The sequence below is a fragment of the Stegostoma tigrinum genome, chromosome 21, assembly GCF_030684315.1.
Source record: "Stegostoma tigrinum isolate sSteTig4 chromosome 21, sSteTig4.hap1, whole genome shotgun sequence".
Taxonomy (NCBI): Eukaryota; Metazoa; Chordata; class Chondrichthyes; order Orectolobiformes; family Stegostomatidae; genus Stegostoma; species Stegostoma tigrinum.
In genome coordinates this window covers 12,412,794-12,439,858 of record NC_081374.1, presented here as the reverse complement: position 1 = coordinate 12,439,858, position 27,065 = coordinate 12,412,794, and the positions used below count along the sequence as shown (strand labels likewise).

General features: G+C 41.3%; 1 protein-coding gene across 1 annotated transcript; it reads left to right on the top strand.

Annotated features, from left to right (window-relative positions):
* The first annotated feature begins 924 nt into the window (after positions 1-924).
* LOC125462985 (glutathione S-transferase Mu 3-like) lies at positions 925-25,361 on the top strand. The gene is made up of 8 exons (XM_048553558.1): positions 925-1,067; positions 5,270-5,345; positions 7,359-7,423; positions 8,442-8,523; positions 9,942-10,042; positions 19,360-19,455; positions 22,897-23,007; positions 25,173-25,361. Exons 1-8 carry the CDS (start codon positions 1,032-1,034, stop codon positions 25,263-25,265), a joined length of 660 nt encoding a protein of 219 aa, XP_048409515.1. The 5' UTR covers positions 925-1,031; the 3' UTR covers positions 25,266-25,361.
* Positions 25,362-27,065: the final 1,704 nt, after the last annotated feature.

Here is a 27,065-nt window from a genome sequence, read left to right as displayed (position 1 = left end):
GCCATTGAATATCAGAGAAAGTCTTTTTTAGATTCTCTCCTGGAGATGGTCATTGCTTACATTTGTTTGGCGCTAATGTTTCTTACCAGCTGTCAGCCCGAATCCAGATGTCCTGTGGTCTTGTCGTGTTAGGGGTCAGATATTAGCATCTGAGGAGACATGAATGGTTTTGTACATTGTGCCATCCGCAGCGAACATCCCCACCTCTGACCTTACCATGGAAGGTCATGAAGATGGTGAGTCCTAGGATACCACACTGAGAACGTCACTCAGTCCAGGCACTGAGATGAACAACCAACAATAATCTTCCCTTCTGCATGTTATCACTCTATCCAGCAGAGAGATTTTCCTGATCTTCGTTGATTGCGGTATTGATTCAGGGCTTGCGGTGCTCTTGAAACCTTTTTTTTGCTTAATATCACCATTGTCTTTCTCTCATCCTTCCAATCTTCCTTTAAATCTCAAATTTTAAATTTAATGCTGATCTCGCTCTTTGTGCACCTTCCCTGCAGCTGTAACATTGTACTCCTCACTCTGAACTAGTACCCATGTGCATGCACCTTGTGTGGTATGATCTGCCTGTACTACTGCCCTCAAAACAGAGCTTTTCACTGTGCTTAGGTACATGTGACAATAATAAATCAAATTTAAAAAAGGAGCTCCACCATACATTCCTCTGCATGTATTACTTATGATTTAATTTTGCTGTTTTGTTTTTCTTCTAGGTGAGTAGAAGCCTTTAAAAAATAATGTTTAAATGGGGATGAAATTGGAAGAATGCACAGTTCAAAAGAACAAGTTCATTTTGTTTAGCCGTCCGTTTTCTTTTTTAATGCCGAGATTGAAATGCACATTAACTCAAAGGTTGTGGATGAAAACGTCACTGATACAACCGGAACAAGTGATAAACGAGCCGCACCCTGTGGCTGACCTGGGATGTAATAAAGCAGTGTGGGTATAAAAGGGTGTGGGATTGTGTTTCAGACACAGCTTGGATTGAACGCTGCTGCTGTGAAGCTGAGAGCTCGGATATGGCAATGATACTTGGTTACTGGGACATTCGCGGGGTAAGAGTCCGCAGAGGGGGGTGGTGGCCCGGCCAGACGATCCCAGCCCCGGCGCTCTTGTGGTCTGGGGGTTCCTGGCAGCTTTCACAGTTAGGCCCTTCTGCAAGAAAACAAAATGAGCGCGGCTTCTGGGATGTTGCGGAAGTCTGGCTTTGTGTTTTCTGCAATTTCCATGGGGGGGGGGGGTTTGGGTTTTTTTTGCTGCAGGGAATTGTACCGCTCTCCGGAATTTACATGAATCCGGTTCAACTTTATTCTGCGTGCATATCTCTCTCTCGCTGTCCGTTTGCAAAGTTAGCTCTCCGCTGCTCCGAGCGACCGAAATAGTGGCAAAGCAGAAAGTGCTGGAGAAACTTAGCAGGCCTGGCATGGGAGAGAGAAACTAAGTTAAAGTTTAGACTGCACTGACTAAGGATCAGCAGATCTTGCTAGCAATGACCCTTTGTCTAAATTTTGACTCCGTTTTCCGTCTCCGTGGAGAATGCCTGACCTCCTGACTTTCTCCAGCCCTCTTCTGTGTGTTTTCACACTTCCAGCACACAAATTTCTTTTCCTGTTTTATATTCTTAGTGATCCGCCGGCTGCAAAGTGTGATTATCTCTCCCCACCCCCGTTCCAAACTCTGAAATTGCTTCCAAGATAATAAATTGTGACGCTGGATGAACACAGCAGATGCTGCTTGGCCTGCTGTGTTCACCCAGTTTCCCACATTATTATCTCGATTCTCCAGCATCTGCAGTTCCCGTTATCTCTGAAATTGCTTCCCCGTGCAGCTCGAACAAAACCGGGAAAAAAGCTGCAAACACAAAGAGCAAGTTATCAAAGCTCCAGGACTGTTTTCGATATTAACCGAGCACGCTGCAACTATTTCCTGGAGTCCGCTTAATAAACGGGAACGCTTAACTTTCACCAGTGATGTGGCACTGAAATGACAAGATAGCAAAAGTAGTATCCCCAAGGATGGTAACAAATACATTGTTTGCAAGATACTAAAGGTCGAAGAACGCCATTCAGCCTATCTTAGTTACTTGTTAGGGCTAACCCTACTACCTACCCAGTTTATTCAGCTTTCGTTCTATCAGATTTTCTTTAATTCCACACATGTCTTTGCTACGTTCTTCACGGTATTCTACAATCTTCTTTAATTTCCTTGGTGGCAGTGATATTTTATCTTGAGTTTAAAGTTTGCAGTTATATTTATTTCGTGTTGATTGTGATCTTTTTGCAGACAGAACAAGGATTTATCCTGTTTGTTTTTGCTGTGAATGTTGTCGTTTCTACTGTCTCTATCTGTTGGCAGTAAACTGGGTGCTCTGTTTTAAATCTGTAACTTTTTGAACTGAGATGCAGGATTCTGTGTGTTTTGTATTACATTGTTTCCATCTTGTTTGGAAAACATTAGCCAAGTTTGCAGCTTGTGTCAAGAAATCTCATTGTGCCAACTGTGAGGACTTGGTAGAATAGAAAACTGTAACTTTGATCATCAGGCCATGTGAGCCAACCAAAGTAATCCTCAGCTTCTGTGTGACACTTTTTTCTTGTTTTTAAGAAATAAATCACCCATACTAACAACAATTTTTACACTGTCACTACTGGTAAACTTGCCAAAGCCATAGACTACTCTGTCAAGAGTGAGGGAGTTGGTATTTTAACCTGAAGGTCATCAGGGGGAGGTGGAGAAGAAGGGACCTTCGTGGTAACCTCAGCTGGTGTGGGGGAATTGAAACCATACTGTTGGTGAAACCATACTGTTAGCATTGCCAACTAGCTAGCCATCCAACTGACCTGCACTGTTGTAACTACTGGAATAGCTAATGTATAAATTTGCCTGGTAACTGGGGTGTTTATTTTTCTTGGCCTCAGTGACCAGTGTGAAATGGCTATGGTAGTATCTTGCCAAGACTCTTCTTGATTTAAGAGTTCTGCTGACACCCTCTGATTTCAGTTCCTCTTTCAAATTGTGTCATTGAGTCATTTTAAAACCAGCAGTGCTGGTAAAATTCATAAAGGCAAAATACTATGTTTGGAGGTCTGGAACACAATGCTGGGGAAACTAAGTGGGTCTGGCAGCATTTGTAGAGAGGAAAATCAGTTAATATTTTGTCTGAAACTCAGTGGGGGCCTGCTGAATTTCTTGAGCACTGTGTTTGTGGTTGGTAATGCTCAGCAGATCTGGAAGCATTTGTAGAGAGAAACTGAACTTTTCAACTGCTGGATAGGGCAAAAAAGAACGGCAGATGCTGTGGATGTGTGTATGCATATGGTTACTCCCATAGCTAATTGTTGACTTTCCTACCACAGATGCCCCCTGACCTGAGTCTTTCCAGCAACTTCAGTTTAGTTAACTTTTCAACTTTCCTTCAGCAATCTTTGGGATTTTGTGTTGAGTATTATCTCTTACTTTCTCCACAGGTACTATTTGACCTGCTAAGTATTTCTGATTTTTTTTTTGGTATTTTGCTTCTGTTCTGGATAGAGGTGTCGTCGTTCTAAACAAAAACCTCTGTAGGGTTTGATTCAGCAATTTTGTTTTTTGCTTTTTCCAAGTCCATTCTTTAGAATGAACCTGCTGGCATTACTTTAGGTGTGTAGCTCTCTTGTTGAACTCTCTTACTAGCAACACGTACAATTTTTTTCTTCTGTATTGAGAAATAATCGTCCACAACTTTTTTACCATTGCCTTTCACAATCCTGAATCTGTACCCACTTCTTCAGTGGTTTAAGATAGTGCCATGTAGCCAGATGTAGAAACAATATAATTGGAGATTGTTCAGGATTCTGAGTGCTACATTAAAGGGATTAATATTCTCTACTCCTCCATTTGAATTGAATCTGCCTGCTTCCAAAATAGATCTGGAGTGGTTTCACAAATGCAGTCTTGACTCTCGTTGCTATAATCTGCTTAAAGTGCATTCTCAGTTACATGTGTTTAAGCTATCTGATTTTTGAAACAAGTGCAGCAATAATTCTCTTAATTTGTCTGAAAGCATATTCAGCCTCCACGGATGCTGTCAGACCTGCTGAGTTTATTTCTCTTCACTTGTCTTTGTATTACACTGTTACTATCTTGGTCAGAGCAATTGTATAAAAGCTGTCTGTGTTACAGATGATTCTAAAATCTTTTTAGATGGCACTGTCTTTAAGAGCCCTTAATGATCATTGCTGTTTTTTCTTTTGTTGTTGTTTTACCTGAATATTGTCAGGAAGGGGAGGTCAACTCCTCTGATAATTAAACAAAAATGCAAGCCCCATTCTGCTACAGTGGGAGTAGAGGAGGCCTTTTAATAACTAAACCTGAAACACCCAGAGAGGCTTACCTCACCTTGCCTCGCCTAAACTGTTAGAGTTGGAGGTTAAATGAAAGAGAATCTCTAGTCACTCTAAGTAACAAATAACAATTTATTTACTTAACCCTAACAATGAACAAATTTGACAGAATTACGAACAAACCAAACTATTCCCCCTGCCCCACAAACCACCAGCTCTTCCCTAACTGAGCCAAATTCTACATGTGTGCTGTCTCAATAAACAGTCATAAGACAATAAATTAAAACTTAATCTGTCGAAGTCCACATATCCTTCTGCTGTTCTCAAGTCATAAACAGCTTTTTTCCACTGATCTGGTTATGAGGAATATTTTCTCTGAAGTCTTCAGAGGTCTCTTGGCTAGAGGTGCTGTGATACCTTTTGTGGATAAGATAGTGCTCTCTTAGAGAGCTTGTCTTTTTTGTGTGACTGCCCTAAGCTCATTTCTCAAATGGCAGTTTGCACTCTCCCTCACTTTTCAAAAACCCTCTCCTTGTATACCTTGGATGACATATCAATTTTATTACAAAACAATGGCCAAGGTTGGCAAAGCCATCAGATCCTAATGCAATTGGCTTTCAATTGCTAAATGCTTGGTTTCAATTAATTGGCTGATTCTAGCTAGTTGCCAAAACATGCCTAAGGTCCCCCAATCTCACAGCCAATTGATACATGTACAGCCAGCTTTGAAATGGAAACCTCATCACTACACAAACCTGCATAAATCTTTAGGCTTAGAAAAGTATTTTACCTCTTAAGGAGCCACATGGTCTTCTCCCTGTTTTTTTAAAACAGCAAATTCCAGCTTCCTGCCTTCTGACTCTAGATTACTGTATACAATTTTGTAACAGTGTTAATTCCACTAAAATCTTTCACTGATTTAATTCTTTTTGTAGTTGGCACAGCCAATCCGCTTACTTTTGGAGTATACTGGAACAGCGTATGAAGAGAAGTTGTATTCATGTGGAGAAGGTAATTTTTGTCTGTTTATGATGTGAAATTTTGTCTAGCTCAGGGCCCTGAATAACCAGAAGAGGGTTGGACAAATTAGGGTTGTTGCTGCTGGAGCAGCAGAGGCTGAGGGGAGACCTGATGGTACATAAAATTGAGGGGGCTATGTCTGGCTGACAGTCAGTCTTTTTCCCCAGTGTTGAAATGCTTAAAACTAGGGGATGCATTAAAATAAGAGGGCAAAAGTTCGAAGGAGATATGAGGGGCATGTTATTCCAGACTGGTAGGAGTCTGGAATGAGCTACTGGGGTGGTCATGGAGGCAGATATGATAGGGGTGTTTAAGGGGCTTTTAGTGAAGTGCACAAATAAACAAAGAATGGAGTGATATCTACCAGTGGCAGATAGAAGGGGTTAGTTTAATTTGGTATGATGTTTGGCACAACACTGTGGGCCAAACAGCCTGTTCCTTTGCTGTGCTGTTTTATGTTCTACTGTGAATGTGCTGGAAGCTGTTTGGAAAATGTTTGAGGCTAAAGCCTGGAATGTGTGGGTAGTCTTGAGGAAAGCTTGGATAAGATAGCTTGAATTTGCTGGGATGTAGAATATCAAGAGACAATTTTAACGAAAGAGAAGATTTTGAGGACGGTTGACACCTTGGATGTGGGAAGGATGTTTCCCCCTTGTGTCTGAATTTTAAGACTAGGTTTAATGGCTTGAGTGGCCTATTCCTGCCCCTGATTTTGTATGGTTATTGTACCCTAATTGTGTTCAATGTGGTTTGGGTTTGCTGGAGAACTCCAGAACCACCTGCTCTGGCATGTCCCCAATGTTGTGTTGCGGTTATTCTTGGCCTTTGGCTGTTTGTATGACTTGGCAAGCAACTGACTGCCATTGCACTGAAATGTGCAGGAACAGAGATCACTGTTTTTCAGACCCAGCCTGTTTTCAGACTTGGTAATAGTAAGATGCAAGTTTGTCCCTTCTATCCCCTCTCACCATGGTCTGGTCTTTAGGCTTAGCTCCCCATCTTGCTCAATTCTCTGATAGACCATAAATCTGTCTATTCCAGCCTTAAATATTTTTGACAAATTAGCATCTGTGGGCTTGACAATACAAGATTCTCAACCCCCCGAAAAAAGTCTTGCTTTCAATCTTAAACAATCAGCCCTGTATTCTGAGACTTTCTCACATCTGGATTCCCCCACAAGGGGCATTGAAGATTCTGAAAGTATTACATCTCACTATTCTTCCAAACTCCAGAAAGGCCTGGTTTTTTGTTATTTTTAAATCGGCCTTTTGTTATACGAACATGCAAGACCCAATTGAGTAAATCATCATGATGCTGCCTCTAAGGCTGTGAGATCTGTAAAAAAGGAAGATCAAAACTTCACACAGCTCCAATTTGAAGTCTCTCCAAAGCCTTACTTTTTTTTAAAGACACCATTGGCTTTTATTGCCAGGAGAGTGGATTGTGTTGCACATGAGTGCACCTAACAGTTCAGAAAGGCAGATGACCACTCCCTCATCAATGATACTTTGGGGTGAGCAATAAAAGCTGACTTTGCTGATATCCATGTTCTATGAACTAATACATCAAAGGAATTTTGAATCTACTGTGACACTGCAATCAGAAAACTGTTACATTATAACTTTTTTGCTCTGGCTTGCTAAACTCCTGATCACTTTGCAACATTGGTATAGAAACTGATTATCCTGTCTTTTTTTTAAAATGACCTTTTGATACCATAAAATGTTACTATGTTGCCTTAGCTATGTGCACCAAGTTGCTACTTTTCCCATTTGCTTGTTTCACAGTATGAAGTCAAGGAAACCAGGGCTGGGGAAGTATTTTGGATTTTTTGTAACCTGATGAACGTCAAGCATGAATTGTGATTTTATTCTTAAAATTTAAAAGTATTTTATTTTAATCTGTATATTTCTCTTGAGGGTTTGGAAATTGAGTATTTAGCTGCCTGATTTATTCATGAGCTTCAATTGTACAAGATGTTAATGCAGTCTTGGTGTTTTCTAGCTCCAAATTATGACAAAAGTTGCTGGTTTGATGTGAAGTCGAAGCTGGGACTGGATTTCCCAAATGTAAGTGTTGACACAAATCTGACTTTGCCCTTTGTGGAAAATGATGGCTTAAAAACCTGAAAATAGGTAATTTGTTTTTTTAAACTCCTTTGTGATTATCCTAGCCTCTCAAAAAATTCTTTCATGGGATGTGGGTATCAGTTATTCCCCATAGGGCATTTAAAAATTGGCCTGTTTGCTGTGCATTTGCTATTGCGTTTGGGCTGAGCCAAGCAAAGGCAAATTTCCTTGTCTAAAGGACATTAATGAACCAGGTGGGTTTTTGCTTGTATATAGCTATCAACATTAATTGCATGGTCACCATTAAGCTAGCTTTTAATTTCATGTTTTTATTTAATTAAAATTTCACCATTTCCCAAGGTGAGAATCAAATCCATGCTACCTATACATTAGATTTTGCCTCTAGATTACCAGTCCACTGAATGGATCTAGTTTCTCTTGTTCATCACATTTAGATAACTGATTTTCTATCTGGCCTTTCTATTGCAAGCAATTATCAATCTCAAATTCCATTTTAAAATGTGCTCACCCCATCTCCTTACTGAGAGATTTTGAACTACAGGTGAATGCTGAATACATGGAAAGTAACACAGCAACTAGTTAGCCATATTGAAAGTACCTTGCTCACTTGCACTTTAAACAATGAGCTGTAGAAACATCACTTTGTTATTTTGTTTTTAAAAATCATAAATAGCTCATTGATCTCCCTATGAATGGTATGTTAATTCCCAATGGTGTATACTGAATAGTATCTGCTAGTTTTGTGGTAATTAATTTTCCAGTTTTGAGGGCAGTGTTCATGTATCAAAGGGATCAATACAATAATGAATGGTTGTTTGAGATTGCCTGCGCAATAATATGGATTTGCATATTAACTTATTTCAACAAACAACCTGTTCAAAGATCTTGAGAATTTCCCCTGTCAAATGCAGATTATGATAGCAGAACCTTTTTTGTTTTATCTCTTGCTAATTGCATCTGTGTCCTCATCTATAATTATGTGAAAACTCTGTTTCAGCTCCCATATTTAATTGATGGGGATGTCAAAATTACCCAGAGCAATGCGATTATGCGTTACATTGCAAGGAAACAGAAGCTTGGTAAGTTAGCTCTGCTGAATAGTTCCAAGCCTGGGTCTTTTTCTTTGCAACTTGTCAAAATTCATCTGGTGTTTCTGTACAGCTAACCTTGTAGCATTCACAAATGCATATTTTTTTAAAAAAGCAATGTATTTTTGATTTGGTTTTTTCTAAATCTATCTGATTTGTGAAAATATTTTTACACTAAATTTAAAGTTACTTTTTCAGTCTCATTATTTTGTAAATATCCAAGAACTGCAGTAATATTTGAATAATTCTCAACCCTTCCAATGCAAGTCTGATAATTCCTTACAATCAGAAACTAACTCATATTATAAGTGGAACAGTGCTGAAGTGAGTTGCAGGTTTCCAAACAGATCAATGAGTAATAGCCAAAACATTGACTGCCCCTTTCCTCCAGATGCTGCCTGGCCTGCCATCCCAGATAACCTCCATAGATTTAATGGCATCCACTAAGAACACTTTTTTTTGTTCTTTCAGCTGAAATTTTAACTTCACGTGTAGCAAATGCAGTATGCACATTTGCAAATACACTAACAAGGATGCAAATCAGACTTAAATTATTATTATTATTTCCCCTCTCAGCTGCTAGGTCAGATGCATTTTGACATTTTTGTTTCGATTTCTGTCTGAAACCTATTAAACAGGAAAGTAATATGTATTGTGATTGCCTCAGACCAAGCCTGTCAAATTCCTGTCTAATAATAGTGCTTTGAAACAAAAAGGCATTCTTTTGAATTTTTTCATTCATGGAATGTAGGAATCACTGGCTAGGCCAGGATTTATTGCCCATGGAAACTGTTTGGAGCAGGTGGTGAGGTGAATCCGCAACACAATTAACTCTAGTTTTTCTGTCAAGTTTTCTCCCTGCCAAGCTTCATTGGTCAGATGGGAGGCTGAATATTAATTAGGTAAGTTTAGCCACTTACAAGGCACTTAACATTCAAAGGTCACTGGCAGTTGGGAATTTGCCACTTTTTACAGTAAGATTCTCCTGACTGTGCTTGTGAAAAGTCTAAAAGAAATTGATGCAAGTTGCTGCTGACATCGAGACAGACCTTGGCATACTTGCTTACTGATTCTGCCACCATCTCACTTGGACCTCTACCAAGATGCCACTCAATTAACACTAAACAATGCTGTAACAAAATCGATGTAAATGTTCAGAGATAATGGGAACTGCAGATGCTGGAGATTCCAAGATAATAAAATGTGAGGCTGGATGAACACAGCAGGCCCAGCAGCATCTCAGGAGCACAAAAGCTGACGTTTCGGGCCTAGACCCTTCATCAGATGTAAATGTTCACTCTCTTCTATATTCAGTTTGGTGTCATATTACCTGCTGTAGTTTTGTGCATGTACCACTCTGTTTTCTGTTTTCACTGGGATAAATCTGTTTGACCTCCTCCTGCTTGCAGTGGGTGAGACAGAGGATGAAAAGATCCGGGTGGATATGTTGGAGAACCAGGCGATGGATTTCCGCATGGGCTTTGTCCGACTTGCATACGACCCTGACTTTGTGAGTTCTGTTATTCCAGCAATCGGTTACTGAATTTTACATCTTTGGTAGATGTACAAGGTGGGAATGGGGGATGAATTGTTCTCTAATGTACAGGTCTCCAATTATGCTGTGCTGATCTCAAATTTTATTTGTATAAGATAAATGGGACAAAAATCAGACTATTTGCCCTAACCACTTCTTTACCAGGATTTGTGTTCTGCTTGTAACTCATCTTTCACATCTAAATTTGACTAATCATAGCCATTTAGATTTTCTTGCTGAAATGCTTGTCTAGTAACTGTTTAAATGCATCCAGACAGTTCATTTCAACCAATTATTATGTTAATGAGCTCCACGTTCTTGGCACTTTTCAAGCAAAGAAGTTTCTTCTGAATTCCCTATGGAGTTTCTTGATGACTACATTAACCTCTGGATATACAGTCCCCCATGAGCGGAAATATCTGCTTTGTATTAGTTTCACAGTCTTAAGGATCTACATAAGGTCACCTCTCTATGCTAATGGGTAATATGGAAAACAATGGAATGTTTGCCTTTATTTCAAAGGGAGTGGTGAATAAAAATAGTGAGGCCTCGCTAAAACTGTGCAAAGCACTATTCAGAACACAACTCAAATACTGAACTGTATTCCCCTTATACAAGGCTAAAAACATAAAAAGGCATCTTTTGTAAAAAATATAGCGATCACTTCTGCTGCTGTACTCCGTGTTGCCACATGAACACTCAATGTGGGTTTAGCATGACTGTTGTATACTTTTGAACTTTTTCCAAGAAGAGAATTACATCTAGTGATCAGTTTGTTCTTTCTCAGCTTGCTAACCTATGGTACAACTTTTTTGTACTTTTGAGATCATTTTGGTCCTCGATCCTGTGCCACATTACAACATAAAAATTGCCCACTTATCTCTGAATTTTTTTGTGGTTGGCTCATTCTGCTGTTTATTAATGGCCTCCTGTAGTGTTTTGTTTTGCAGTCCTCCTTGGCATTGACTGTGCCACCTCCCAAAGAAAACAGTTTGGTGTCATCCACAATTTTTAGAAATTGCAATTTTCACTTCAAGTATAAATTTTTTTCATGTAAAATGTGATAAGTAGTCCCAGCGCTGATGGTTGTGGAACATCATTTTGTACCCACTCTGTCTGCTTTTTGCCCCAATGCCAACTGATTACCTATTCAATCACTTGTCTCTGACCTTTGTTTTTAAATTAAAATCACGAGGCACTATCATTTCCTAATTTGTCTTTCCTCCCTTTTTTCTAAAATGTTTTCTAACGATAGACTTCAAAGTGGAAATCTATGCATATTTGTCTCTTTCTAGATTTTCTTCCATTCTCTCCTTCAGTAAAAATTCTGCTTATTTTCCTGCACTGATTTGTAGCTGTGTTTTCTGTAATTCTTGGAACACGTTTTGCCTCCATTCTTAAAACAGTAATCACCATAGCTATCTGCCATTTACAAGAGTCACTGCCAAAGAATCATGTTGGGGGTTTTTAGTTCAGTAATTTATTGTTAGTGGCAGGTGCTGCTGGGATGGTCCACGTAAAAAGAAAAGTAGCTGCTCTGATGCATAGCTGATCATGATTTGACAGTTTGGTTGGCCAATGACTACAATCATTCAGAACATCAATGATCGACCAAGTGAGCTGTGCTGGATTCCCCAGTGCTTTCTTTCCTAACAACGTCAGTGACATGTGGTTTTCTCCCTTTTTTGGGTCCTATCATTGCTTCCTTCTTTTGACTTGCAGATGTGGCTGGTGCCTGTATAAGGTTGGTGACCATTTAATTGTTTCCCCATTGCCCATATCTTTGCCCCTGTAAAGTGCAGACAGGTGGCTGGCCAGCTCCTCTGACTGCTCCTCTATTTCAAACCCCTGTTCACTGGAACTAACCACTCTGACACAGACTTGCCTAAGTAATCAGATGGCTATGGTATAGTCTTGTCACTGCAGGATTGTTTGTGGTTTTTAAAATTTGTAACAGTATGGAAATTCTTTGTAAATCCCCTTCATTTTAATCCTAAATAAACTTGCTTCTCCAGTCTGCCAAGTGTTAAACAGTTTCGGTACACTTTTTTTTTTTCACTGAAGCCCTTTTCTCAGTCCTATTAATTGCACTGAACAGACAGTCTGCAAGCTTAGCTCCCAGAGGGTGTACTACAACATGCACACTCATTTGCACTCGCCTGTGTCCCCCACAGGCACAGCATCACAAATGTTTGTATTGTGTGGGCTTCATGCATGCTGGTTTGTATGGTTTCTTTTTTAATTGTGGTTAGTAATATTTATTCTGAGGAGAAATGGCTGAAAAGCTGTCACTTTCTACTGAAACAGTATTGATATAGATCAGTAAAACAGGAGGCTGTCAATCAGCTAACATTGGGGAGAGCAGAATGGGTTGTTTGGTGCTGCCACTTATTCTGAGAATTGATTTGACCTGCATATTTCTTGCTTCTGTTTCTGATTTTTATGTCACCTTCTGTAATTATTCTTAACTGGTTCACCTGTCTAGGTGTAAATTTGTTGCTGGTTGCTCATAATTCCTATTGAGGCAGACCTCTGATTTTTCTCCATTGGGTCCTGTCTGAGACACTGAGGATTTTGTCCTTCGGCGCCAGTTAGCAGCTCGTAGTCTGATCTCTTATCCTCCAGGCACAAGTATCTGATGTTGGAATAACCATGTGTAGCTATCCCTTGAGTTCATTGGCATTGTAAAATCTACACTTGAGTACCCCTTTTTAAATCTCTCTGAATTTGTGTGTTGCAGAAACCACAAGAACCTCCCTCAGGCTGTTTGGCTTTCCAGATTGTTTTAATTTTTCCTGCCTGTGTAGTATGGCTTATTTTGTGATCTTGGATCACAAAACAAACAACAGACTTGCTGGATGTTTCATTTTTAGAATTTGCTACATTGATGCAATCGAGTTGTCTTAGTCACTGCAATCGACCAGCAAACTGCACCCTGCAAATTGCAAACTTTTTTGTTTAGTGATGTATTAATGACACCACTTTCCACCTGAAGGAATGAATCAAAACTGGAGACTTGTAACCATGATGAGATTTGTAAGAGCTGCTGATGCTGGAGCCAGAGATAACATTCTGGAGCTGGAGGATCACAGCAGGCCAGGCAGCATCAGAGGAGCAGAAAAGCTGACGTTTCGGGTCAGGGGTCCATTCATCAGACTTGTACATGAATGTTGGTCTGTTTTAGTATTTCCAGTTGATTTCCTTTACATTTGATAGGTAATGATGTCAGCAACTTCCAATATTAAAAAGACTAGGGAAGGCCATTCTAGCAGGCTGTTCTGGCTTTGTGGTGGTATCCCTGTCCTTGGGCTAGAAGGCTGGGTTTCAAGACCCACCAGTGTGGAGATGTTGTGACACATCCAAACAAGCTGGTTTCAAACACAATTTATATTTGGTCAGAACTGTCTTATTGGCAGAGCCATTGTGAATTTTTTTTAAACCCAGCTTCCCACGGTCTCCATCTCTCCTGGCTTGCAGCATCTCTGGGTGTTGGTAATACCAGGTAAGAGAGTAGTGGTGCTATGGGACACCTGGCCTGGCACCTTGAGACTGCCTTTTCTTTACCAACCGTGAATGGTTTGTCTTCAAGGTCATTCCACTTCAGCCGAGGGAAAGCCTGGTGACTACCTCCCTGTGCAAGTCTGACAGAGCTTGCTTTCCTACTTGAAACATTGGCTTGTATGTAGGCTACCAGCTCCTAGCTGCTCAGATGTGTTAGGACTCACCTCTGAGCAGCTGGGATGAATAATCTTTACTTTGGCACTGCTGCAGTTGCTCTTGTCTGCAAGTGAAAAGGCTGAAAGTTGTAAGGCTAAGAACTACAAGGAAAAACAAACCTGAAGTATCCGATGTAGCTGTTGAGTAGGGTTTCGGTCTCGTGTGATTTTAGAGGCAAAAGTATGTGTGTAAATATGCTGTAGGCTTGGGCACTAGAAAAGATTGCTGAAACTACTCACCATTTCCGCAGCATTGCAGCCGAATTTCAAAGATGCTGTTAGAATTGCCTGGAATATTGTTCTTTTAAGGGAACAGTGACAACACTTTCTTGAAGCAGTGTAAGGCCTGTGTTCTAGTAATAACTAGTACCTGCATTTTTTTTTTGACATTGTTGAGGGGATTTGTCTCCTTTTCAGCCCCCTCTGGCCTTTTCTTCTTGGTGTTTTTAACATGAAGTTCCACCGTGTTGCCATATCCTGTGGAAAAATTCTCTGTTCCAGCTCATCTCTCATCTCCATGGGACTCTACTCACTGGCGTTTAAGAATGTGAGGTGAGCTCATTGGAATGTATAGGATTCTTAAGGAGCTTGACAGTAAATATTGAGGATGTCTCTTCCTCCTGGGAGAGTTTGGTCTCGGAAGAAATTCCTCTCTCATCCATTTATTGAGCCTCTAGAACTCCTTGTCACAGAGCTGCAGGGACATAGTCCTTGTGCAGAGATAGATGTACTCTTGATCAGTGGGGAGCCAAAGGTTATGGTGAAAGGGTAGCACAGTGCACATGATTAATGTCAGGAACAAAAAACAAAGTTGCTGGGAAAGCTCCAAGTCTGGCAGCATCTGTGAAGGAGAAAAGTTAATGTTTCAGGTCTGGTGACCCTTCCTCAGAACTAATGTCAGCTCACTCTGGTCTTGAGTCTGCTCCACCATTCAACGAGGGGCTGAATACCCTATTCTTGCTCTTGCTAATTGTAGTCTTGTCAAGAGACCAGTTGCACATACTGAACTGGGGACAGACTGCCATGTTTCTCTCTCCCTCCATGCATTGGCTCATTTTCACTGAGACCTGGTCTGGGGCCCAGTGATGGTACATTTCCCTCAGTCGCTGATTTAGTGTGGGATCTCTGTTTCTGGTTTTGTCTCTGATTTTGGGGCTGTGGAAATGGACCTTTTTTGTACAAGAGATCTTACCCCAGTGATGGGGACAAGGCCACCAGTGCACAAAGCATCGTTTGTAACTGAGCCTAGAAGAATGTTCTGGAATCCTCTGCTACAACCGCTAGGTTAAAGCGGGGTGGTGGTTTATCGCTGAACCTTCCTCCTTTTTGTACAGGCTCTTTCTTGCACAGATTTGTGCTAGTTCTGAAGGCAAGCTTGTATACTGCTTTTTTCTTTTTTGAAAAAAGCAGTCCCTATTTCAGTCCATTCTTGATTTTTTTGAGTAAGAATCATAGAATCCCTACAGTGTAGAAGCAAGCCAATTGGCCTGTCGAGTCCACATCAATTCACCAAACAGCATCCCCCCAACCTGATACACCCAAATACCACAAGCCTGCATTTGTCATGTTTAGCCAGCACATCCCTGGGCACTGAGCAGTTTAGCATGGCTAGCCCACTAACCTGCACATCTTTGGACTGGCTTTTCATGTTGTGGTGATCCACTTTAAAGTTAGGCTCCCACTGCAACTTTTTGAGCTTTTCCGTAGTCTCTGATTTCACTTCTCTACTACTTTGGTGATTCCAGTGACTTATACATGGGGTTGGGGAAAGTAATAGAATGAAAAATGACCTGGTCAACATATTTGCTTGGGAGCTCATTGCACCTCCACATTTGGCAGGTCAGTCCTGACAGTGCTTCAGGTGTGGTCTCACCAGTGCCCTAGACAATTGTAACAGGATGTATTTATTCCTGTGCTTGAGTCACTTTACAATAAAGATGAACACACCATTTGTCTTAACTGCTTGTTGCAGATCAATGTTAGCGTTCAGTGACTTCTGACCAAGACCCCACAGATCTCTTTGGAACCAGTGCTCTCCCATTTCTCTCCATTTTATAGGAAATACTGTGGTACAAGCACAAAGCTGATTCATGTTCCACCCCATAATATTCCAATCTACTGTGTCCTTCCAAGCACTCAATCAGCCTACATCGTCTTGAAGCCTCTCTGTACGCCACCCTCAGAAATCCCAGGAATGGATTTGAGTCAATCATAAACTTGGTAATATTATATTTGATCCCCACATCCAAATCATTTGAGTTTAGATTGTGACACCTGGAGCCCAAGCACTGCTTCTCAAGGTGTCTGACATTGAAACAAATCACTTATTGCTATCCTCTGCTTGCTTTTGGCTTACCGATCCTTCATCTGCGGCTAATCCATGTGTTGTAATTATGTTGACCAACTCTGGACCTTAGCAAAAGCCTTCTGATTATCCACATAATATCCTCCTTGTATAGTCTGCAAGTAAGATCCTGTTGGAGGTTTGTACAACATGATTTCCCTCTTATAAAGCCATGTTGACTATGCCCAATCAGATCATTATTTTGGAATTGTGCTGTTAATATGTCCATTATAATAGATGGCATCAGTTGTATGGAAAATGACAAGCTAGCAGGTGTTTAGCTCCTTTATGCCTGTCTGTTCTTTTGCTCAATGAGGTTACAGTTGGGACCTTCCTGTCCCTGGACACTGTTCTGATTTGTGGAATTTTGAAAGATCGTCTACTTCCTCTAAAAGCCACTTTTTTTTTTTCAAAACTCCTCCGAGATGGGGATCATCACAGCCTGAGAATTTGTCAACTTTTGAACCATTTTGTGTTGGTTGAAATAAATTAACACTGACCTTTTTTTTCACCAAATTTATCTTTCTGCTTAAAGTTTGTGACCGTGCCCTTCCCTACGTCTTTCATCTCCTCTCTCCTGACAATCCTTTTGAAATCTCTGCTGTTTTTTGACTCTGGACCTAGAACATGCCTGAAGTTTATTGTTCCTTCATTTGGTTGTACTTTTTAGCTGTGTCTAGGTCTTATGGTCTGGATTGCCCTCCCTTGATGTCTTCTCTCTTGCGCGCTCCAAATTTTTAATCACCTTGCCCTTGGATCTCCTTCAGTGTTTGATGTCCTTTTGTGAAAGCAAGCCGTTACTGATTTGAATTAACTACTGCTATTATGGAAACACATCCAGGACTTGCAGCCACTGGATGGTGCTGTTAACCTCCTTTTTACACAGTATGTAAAATCCTTGCTGCATATGTAATGCAACTTAAACAAAAGCAGAAAGTACCAGAATGATCAAGTCTGCAATGTGTGGAAAGAGAAATGTTAACTTTTCACACGGTAACTTAATTTCAGCTCGAGCTGCTTCCATGGCTCTAATTTTGTATAGGTTGGTCTTCATGGATTCTGCCTGGTAGGAGGTGTGGGCTGTCAGTGTCTATCCTGTGCTATTGAGGATGCTTCCATGCATCCCTACTCTGGAGTCTGTTGCATTTTTGTCGTAATTTGTCTAAGTGACTATTGTCTGGCTGTAGGTACTGGTCTTTGATGATGATTCTTCAGTACCTCTTTCTACCATTTCCTGGCTCGTCAATCTTGATAGCATACAGCTATTCGTGTCAGATTAGTGATATTATGAGCGTGTATGTATTCTCATTATACTTCATCGTCCTGCTCAATCACCACTCAATTGAAAGAAATGATCAGTGTTTTTAAGAGTAATTACTGCAGAAAACTCACCATGAGCTTTGCTTTTGGATGCTTTGGATTTCCTTCAGGTGTTGTGAATGATTGGGAACTTACACACAATCATTCCTGGTATAGAAAAGGCTATGTAATACCTGATGATACTGGAGCCACCACACTAACTCACTGGGTTGATTTTGTTTTTTGTATATGCATATGTGTGTACATACAGTTTTATACACTTACAAGGAGACTGTTTGTTTGCTCCTTGGCAACAGGAATATGCATGGCAGGATGTTCAGCCCACCCACGGACTTGAACTGAGCATTCAGTTGTGATTGAGCCTTCTCCAGGTTTACTAAGAAGTTTAACCATACTTAGTTTAAGAGATGTGGGGAAAGATTCTGTAGATTTCTGTGCACCTCAAACTGCAGTCTAACACATCTATGTATTCGTCATCATTGAGTTAGGTACATGAAGCAGTGCTCCAATTACACCTATTGTCTAAATGTCATTTTTTTTCTTAGTCTCCCTTCTAATTTTAAGTGAAAAGAGGTGGACCATTCTATGTGACCAGATTTAGCATAACAAATGGCAAATGCCCACTCTCTCTCAAGCACACGAATGGAGGACAGTAGCTGACTAGAATTTGAAGCTAGCTGTTTAACTGGTGCTTCTGACTCTACCTCCAGAGGAAGCTTTTGTGGTCTGAGTTGTATTGAGTGCAGCAACATTATTATGTGCAAATTTATTTTTTGTTCCTGCAAGCAAAGATGAACACTGATTGCTTAAGGAGTGGTTTAAATGTATTTAGTGTTGTATGACCATTCCTCACTGCAGACCTCCAGCTTGCATAAAGCTGCCTGCACTGTTGTTCACCATGGCGTTAGCTTGTTGGCATCATTTTCTTTTTTAGGGTAGTAGTCTAGAGGGCCTACTTGAGCTGGTTTGGTGAAGGAAAACCACTTCAGTAACCCAGTGGGAAGGAATTTTGTGTCTTAAACAAGATGCACACTTATTGCATATTAGCAACCATGTGCCAGTTCTGATCGACATTGTAACACAGACTGAGAAGGAACTGGATGGGTCTGACCTCCCCTTTTTTTTGAGAACCTAAGCTGTTCACCCAACTAGTCAACGTAACCTTATCACAGGTGCTTAATGCAATCGTCAGTATTATCCCTTTTGAACTCTGGCATGTTTTCTCCACGTAACATATTGGGCACTGGGCCATATACTGGATGAGGGAATGTTGCCCTGCCACGTTTTAAGCAGCTGGAAGTTGTCCTGATGAAATAGAGGTCTTTGCAAGTGAACTCTGCTTCTCAGTGACTGGCTGTAAATGTTCTGGTGCTGCAACTCTGTCCACTGGTTCAATAAATAGGAACTCATTTCATTCAGTTTCCCAGTGGGTGCTAAATTGAAACTTGTCCTTGAATTGAGCATTGCTATGTGTATGTGCCTTAGGTGATTAGATCAGCTCAGCTCTGAAGGCTGTGTTTGGTAATTAAACTTTCTCGAATGATATGGTCTAGCATTTGAGTCATGGGATGTGGCAGATTAACTTGCAGCATGAATTAAATATTTTATAAGTTGCAGTTTTTTGTCTTTTGTGATCCTTTTTATTAAACAACATTTTTGTGGTGACCTGTGCAAAGAATTTGAGAACACAGTGGGCTTTCACCCTCTCTACATCTGAACAGTGTTGCCGATTTCCAGATGAATAATTCCTAGCTACGTTCAGACTTTTGTTTGGCCCCTTTCTAAAGTGGGATTCCTGAAACTTTAGTATTTGCAAGGTGATGACCTTTGTGCAACCACATGTTTGTCGTTCAGAAGATAATCTGGTTCACAGGATATGAGAAAGTAACAATTTCTTGTCTAACTTGTTGCAGGAAGACCTGAAGGCTGACTATCTGAAAGGCCTGTCAAGCATATTGAAGCAGTTCTCTGACTTTCTGGGGAAAAGACCTTGGTTTGCAGGTGACAAGGTAAGTTTGTTTCCTCAGTCACTACACTGAGACCCAACGCTTGTCTGTTTGGTTTTTTAGTGGTTGTTCAGTTACGGCTGTAATTTGGTTCTTTTGAAGTTGAACAACGAAGTTCCACTGACACAGGACTAAAACACCATATTTCTGTAAATATGGTAACTTCTCCATTTGGCAGTCTGTTCTGAAACACCAGTTGCCTCTGGTAGTGTTATGAGAAAATCCTAAGTGATTCCACAAATAACAAGTCAGATCAAAGCTGGCTGTCCAGCTGTGAATTGTGGTAAACAATTGAACAACTTGCTAGAGGGAGGGGCTCCTCAAATATTCCCATACAGCCCAACACGTGAATGCAAAGAGAAGGCTGAAATGTTCACGATAAGCTGACTGGATGATCCATCTCATCCAGTCGTCTTTTTTCTCTCCTGGGAGTCTGCAGCAGCACAGATACACCAGTCTTCAGGCAATTTGATGCACTCCTGTGTGATGTCAAGAAATGTTGGAGGAATTGGATACCTAATGGATATGGACCCTGACAGCACCCTGGCAATAGTATTGAAGACTTGTGCTCCAGGAGTAGCCATGCTCATAGCCACTGTTCCAGTGTAGTTTCAACACTGACTGTCAAAAATTGTCCAGCTATATTCTGTACACAGAGCAGGACATTCCAATCTGGCTCATTCCTTCCAGTCTTTGTTTTAGCTCAGCAATTTTTTTTGTAGAAGCTGTCACCATGTCTGATCAAGCAGAACTTAGCAACGACCTGTTCGCAAATGCTTAGTTTGGGTTCTGCTATGGTCACTCAGCTACTGACTTCATTTTGTCCTTGGTTCGATTTTATATGCAAGAGTTGAACTCCAGAGAGGTGTAAGTGAATGAACTGATACCATAGCCAGGCTCCTTGTTATAAAGGAGCCCAATGAAACAGGAATTTATGGGACTTGGGGAATGCTATCTGTTAGTTAGTCATAACTCCCACATGGGAAGATAATTTGTGTTGAAGGTTAGTCATCTCAGCTGCAGAACATCTGTACAGCTGTTCCTCAGGATAGGGTCTGAGGCCTAACCATCATCAAGGGGCAGTGATGGTCTAGTGGTATTTTCACTGGATTGTTCAACCAGAGACCCAGGTAGTAATCTAGGGACCTGGTTCGAATCCAGCCAAGGTAGATTGTGGAATTTGAATTGAATTTTGAAAAAAAATTTAAGTTTAAATGTCTAATGATGACCAGGAAAACAATTTGATTGGAGGGGGTTTAAAAAAAAACCCATCTGGTTCACTAATGTCCCTTTTTTTTTCTAGGGAAGGAAATTGCCATCCTTACCTGGTCTGGCCTACATGTGACTCTGGGCCCACAGCAATGTGGTTGACTCTGAACTGCCCTCTGGGCAATTAGGGATGGTTGACAAATACTGCCTAGCCAGTGAATTCATTCACTAGTTAGGGGATCAATGTCTCTTCAAACAAAAAACTGCTTCAATGACCCTTCCTCCCATCAGACTAGGCAGTGCACGTCCCCACTTTGACAATGTCCAACACCATTCATAACTCCTCCCACATACTGTCCAAATGCAGTAAGACTGGGATAATATCCAAGAAACATGCGCCATGTAAACAACAAGAAATGTCAACTTCCAACAAGAGACAATCTAATCCTTGCTCCTTGGCCACTGACTACAGAGCCGGGCAGAAACTAGGAACCCCGCAGCAAGTAACTCCCAAGCCCTGATTCCAATCTGCAAGGCACAAGTCAAGTGTGATGGAATACTCCCAAGCAGCCTGGATGAGTGCAGCCTCAACAGCACTCTAAGCTTGATACCATCAAGGATAAAGCAGCCTGCTTGCTTGATTGGCGCTACCTGCACAAAGACTCCCTCCACCACCAATGCTCAGTAGCTGTGTGTATTAAACTCTAAAAGTATTGTGGCTATCTGTACACCAAATGGACTTCAGTGGTTCACTAAGGCAGATTATTGTTAAATTCTCAGACATCTAGGGACTGTCACCAACTGAATTTTTTAAAAAAAGAGTTCAGTACTTTGGGTGCAGCAAAACAGAAGCTATACTATTGGTCGCGGTAAAACAGTTATGGATTTACAATGCTTTAGCCTTTCCTTTTCAGTTAAGGAGTGTGTGTGTGTGTCTGGCATTCGCTCCTCCAGCCATACCTTGCCCCCAGGCAGATCTGGACTCGTTAGAGGGTAATGAATTCAAGACTGTCAGCTCTCCAAAGCATCCAAAACCTGTTGTTGAACAAAACTATATTAATATCTTGTGGCATTGCTTGCCACTTTAACGATACACCAACATTTAGAACATTCCCTGTTAAAGTGCCAGCTACAGCCTTGGTTAAATGTTTATCCTGTTTACTTTTTGCTGTTTTTCCTCCTAGCCCGTTCTGTGTCTAGGCTTTCTGATATTCCTTGTTTGATTGTTGCTGGACAAATGCTTTAATCCCAGAACTCTTAAAAAGATCAGTACCTGAATAAGATTTTGGTAATTGTGTGCTTGTGGATTTTGGGTGCTGTGAATAAATTGAGACATGCTTGGGACTCCAGAGGCTCTCTTTTGAGCTGCCTGATCAGAGACTATGTATTGTGCACATGTGAATAAGGGGTGACTTGGTGACAGGATACTGCCCTCTGGAGGTATTTCAGTTATCACCACTTTTCTTGAAGCTGTTTCCCTTTCCTGGAAGAACATTGGTCCCTGAAAATACTGGAGACAGGGTTGTACACTCAAGGGGCTTTGTTATGGTGCAGTGATAGTACCCCTGCCTCTGAGCGCGCACACGCACACGCACACGCTCTCCAGTTTGATTCCCATCTGCTCCAGAGGTGTGTAATGATAGCTCTGAACTGTTGAGTAGAAAATATCATCTCTTTGGAAAAAGATTAAATTGCTTGGAGAAAACATGCAGAGTACAATGGGCTGTATTGCCTCTTTGTGTTGAATTACAGGGTTTGGAATCCAATACTTGTGCTCACAATGGAGGTTGGTTGGGGGGTGGAGGGGGGGGGGGGGGGGGCCGCGGGTGGTGTGGTTGTGGTGCTCCCATGATGTGGTGGAGTGTCCCAATCTCAGAGCCAGGAGGCCCAGCTTCACATCCTGCCTGGTTCATGTCCCACTTACTCCAGCAGTTCGTAATGACACGTTGCCGAGAACTATCTTGGTGCTCACTTCTTCCCATTGGACTTTTAATCTTGCCCATTGTCTGTGGATGAAATAAAACCAACTAAATATGTGCAACTTTTAGATAAAGAAATTAATTTGGACTTATCATGTTCAGTTGAGTTTTTTAACCTGTAGATTTTGGCAGTGTTATAAATTTTTTTTTTTATGCTGTTTACCTGAGGATAAGCCCCTTTTATTCACTTAAATGAATTCAGAATCTCATTGCAAGCCTCGACCTATTTTTAAATTTTTCTTTAACTTCTCTACAGATCACCTTTGTGGATTTTCTAATGTATGAACTCTTTGATGAGCATCGTGTGTTTGAACCCAAGTGTTTAGATGAGTTTCAAAACCTTAAGGACTTCGTTGAGCATTTTGAGGTAAGAAATGTGGCTTGCAGCCATTTACGGGCAAAAGACTTTATTGCTGTGCAATAATACAATTCTAATTCAGTTAATACATTGTTAAAACAGCATGCTGATCTGAACTGAATTACCTAAGTATCTGGAATTGCCCTCATCTGATTAGTAATTGTATAGTTGTCGTGGTCTGCAGAAGTTGCACCATCCTAGCACAGGAAGAGGTTAACAGACCAATTGTGTTTTTGTTTTAGCTCCGAGTCTAATCCTCATGTTTTATTTAAATACATATTCTGGCACTTAAAGGATTTTACTCAAACTATCAGAACATGTTGAACAGTCTAGGGCTGTATTTTGAAATATGACTTTGAGGGGTGTTCTAAAATTTTGCAAGTTAATGATAATGGGAAACTCAGATGCTGGAGAATCCAAAATAACAGTGTGAGGCTGGGATGAACACAGCAGGCCAAGCAGCATCTCAGGAGCACAAAAGCTGACGTTTTGGGCCTAGACCCTTCATCAGAGAGGGGGATGGGAGAGGGAGCTGGAATAAATAGGGAGAGGCAGACCGAAGATGGAGAGAAAACAAGATAGGTAGCGAGGAGGAGTATAGGTGAGGGGATAGGTCAGTCCAGGAAGATGGACAGGTCAAGGAGGTGGGATGAGGTGATAGGTAGGAAATGGAGGTGTGGCTTGAGGTGGGAGGAAGGGATGGTGAGAGGAAGAACAGGTTAGGGAGGCAGAGACAGGCTGGGCTGGTTTTTGGATGCAGTGGGGGAAGGGGAGATTTTGAAGCTTGTGTTTTTAAGCCTCCGCTTGACCACTCTGCAGAACACCTCTGCTTCGTTCGCAACAAACAACTGCACTTCCCAGTCGCGAGCCATTTCAACTCCCCCCCCCCCCCCCCCCCCCCCCCCCCCCCTCCCCTCCCATTCCTCAGATGACATGTCCATCGTGGGCCTCCTGCAGTGCCACAATGATGCCACCTGAAGGTTGCAAGAACAGCAACTCCTATTCTGCTTGGGAACCCTGCAGCCCAATGGTATCAATGTGGGCCTCCACAAGCTTCAAAATCTCCCCTTTCTCATCTTCGTCTTCGTCCCCCAACACCGCATCCCAAAACCAGCCCAGCCTATCTCTGCTTCCCTAACCTGTTCTTCCCCTCTCACCCATCCCTTCCTCCCACCTCAGGCCGCACCCCCACTTCCTACCTACCACCTCCATTCCGCCTCCTTGACCTGTCCATCTTCCCTGGACTAACCTATTCCCCTCCCTACATCCTCACCTCACCTATACTCTCCTCCTCTCTACCTATCTTGTGTTTTCTCTCCATCTTCAGTCCACCTCTTTTTTTTTTTTTTCCCCCCCACCCCCATCCCCTCTCCGAAGGGTCTAGGCCTGAAACGTCAGCTTTTTGTGCTCCTGTGATGCTGCTTGGCCTGCTGTGTTCATTCCGGCTCCACACTGTTTATTTTGCAAGTCAAGATCTCTTGTTATATTGCTTTCTGCATTTTGAACTGGCCACATTTAAGCATTGACTTTATTTTAGTCATTCAGTTCAAAAGTAACGATGTGGAAATGAGGATTGTTGAACTGCTGACCCATGGTGATGGAGGTAATGTGGGAAGGTGAATTTTTATAAAATACAGTATCTGAATTGAAGCAATAATGCAAAGTAGATTTTATGAAATATATTGCGCCCTGCTGGCTCCCTAAGTGCTGAGTTTCTGGTCTTGGCTGTTGCTGCTGTAGAAGTGTTGAACAAAAGCTTAAACCCTACTCGAAGGGAGCTAAAATTACAATGATCAATGATGTATGTCACTTGTACTATACAGTGAAAATTGTTTGCTGCAATCTGGTGCCATTTTGAATAGCTTAAGAATAAAAGCATATAGCTGAACGAGTCAATCTTCTTTCCTGAGCCCTGAGCTGGCTCACCAGTGATAGCTGAAATTAGATTTTTAGTGTTGCCCCAATATTTTATTTTATTTATTTTTTTGTTTTTGGGGGGTGGGGAAGTCCAATTTTTGCTCCCAAACTTAGTAGCTGACAGTAATGAGGATGCTTCATAAAAAGGAACTTTCAGCTCTTGTTTGTGCTTTCACACTTCATGCTTTTAACTTGGCATTTCATAATATGCAGTATTATGCTCTCAAATGTCTAATTTTTAAAATTTAATTTTACAGGCTTTAGAGAAGATTGCCGCATATATAAAATCTGACCGCTTCATGAAGGGGCCATTCAATAATAAGATGGCCAGATGGGGCAACAAGATATAATGAAGAAACTTACATTCCTCAGTCTTCTGAAACACGTCAGCACAGACGTTGGTTTTGTTTCGAAAACATTCATTAAAAGTTCAAATGAATTGAGAATTTTTTTGTGCATCCAGTCCTGGGTATCACTTTCATTCCAATTTAAAAAAACAAATAAGATACTTCTGTTCCTCTGGCCTGAACACAGTCTGTTGAAGTGATCATTACCACGTATATGGTTAACGTAAGTCGGCATCTGCGTGATGCAGACGTCACGTACCTTTTGCAAGTTGCGGCAGCTCACCACCACCTTTGGGAGCAACTAGGAATGGGCAATATTTGCTGGCTGATAAGTGACACTGACATAAAATGAGTGAACAAAAAACACCCCATGATCTTCAGAAACTTGGGAGAGTTTTCAGCATTGGTTCCCGTGAAACCCAACTCCCTTTTTTTTGGTTGAAAATGTGTACATTCACATGGCTTTATTACTTCCCTGGCCACTCCAACCTTGGCTGGGATTTGTCTGATGAACATTTGTTGTCTCTACTTGGCCAGTAGATGGCAGTGTTGCAATGATACCCCATTCGAGTGGTCAAGCTAAATAGCATGGAAACAGACCCTTTGGCCCAACTTGTTCATGCCAAGCAGATATCCTAATTAATATAACCCTATTTGGCCCATATCCCTCTTTTAAATCCTTCCTATTCATTAAACCCATCCTGATGCCTTTTTCAATCTTTGCCACTTACCTTGGCAGCTCATTCCATACATTCCCTCTGAACGGAAAAAGATGCCCTTTTTTTAGTCCCTTTTTAAAAAATCTTTTCCCTCTCATGCCCTCTCTAGTTTTGGACTCTGCCTCCCTGGGATAAAGACCTTGACTAATCACTTTTTTAAATTCACCATTGCCCCTCCATGATTTTATAAACCTCTAAGATTATCCACCCCTCAGCCTCCATCACTCCAGGGAAAATAGCCCCAGCCTACTTAGCCTCTCCCTATAGCTCAAACCCTTCAACCCTGGCAACATCCTCTTTTTTTTTTTCTGAACCTGGTCAAGTTTCACAACATTCTTTTTAAGATAAATGCAAATTTGACTTTTTTTGTTTATTGCAGAGGCTCTTTCGAGCAGAGCAATCTAATGCAGATTGCAAAAGTTTAAGTACTTAACTGGATTAAACCATTCTCCTCCCATTTCTTCCCCCCCCCCCCCCCCCCCCCACCTGCTATTGAATTACATACAGAGCAAATTCAGATTCATTCTTATGTGACTCCAGGCCTGAAGCAATTAATTGACTCAACTTCCTTTCTTCTGTAATGGGCTAACAGGTCTCTCTCAGTTGTATTTCAGATGGGAGCTAACAAAGACCTTTTTTGAGTGAGCACAATGATGGAGGGGAAATAAATGCTCACCAGCAATGCTTATATCCTGTAAATGATGTGTTAGAAATGTTCAGTGTGTTTAAGTGGAAGTTCAGAGGTTGGAGTTGGTAATTTTGGCTACAACTTGAGAGTTTGTATTTATGACTTTAGCAGAGATGGAAGAGGGGCTGTGGGGTATAAGTGGTGAGGATAGAAGAAAATGATCATTTTGGCCAAGTGTTTGGAGACCAGGGGAGGACAGTTTTTCTTGAAGAAATGAAGTGTTTGCTGCAACTCTTCTGCTGCGTAGAGTGAGGCAGAGAGAGAGAGAGAGTTTGTGAATGGGTGGGCTGGTAGATATTGTAACATGTTGCAATGAAGGATAGGACGTCTGCTCAAAGTATGAAAACCATTTCTCTTTCCTCTTTTTTTTTTTCTTCCTCCACCCCCCACCCCCCC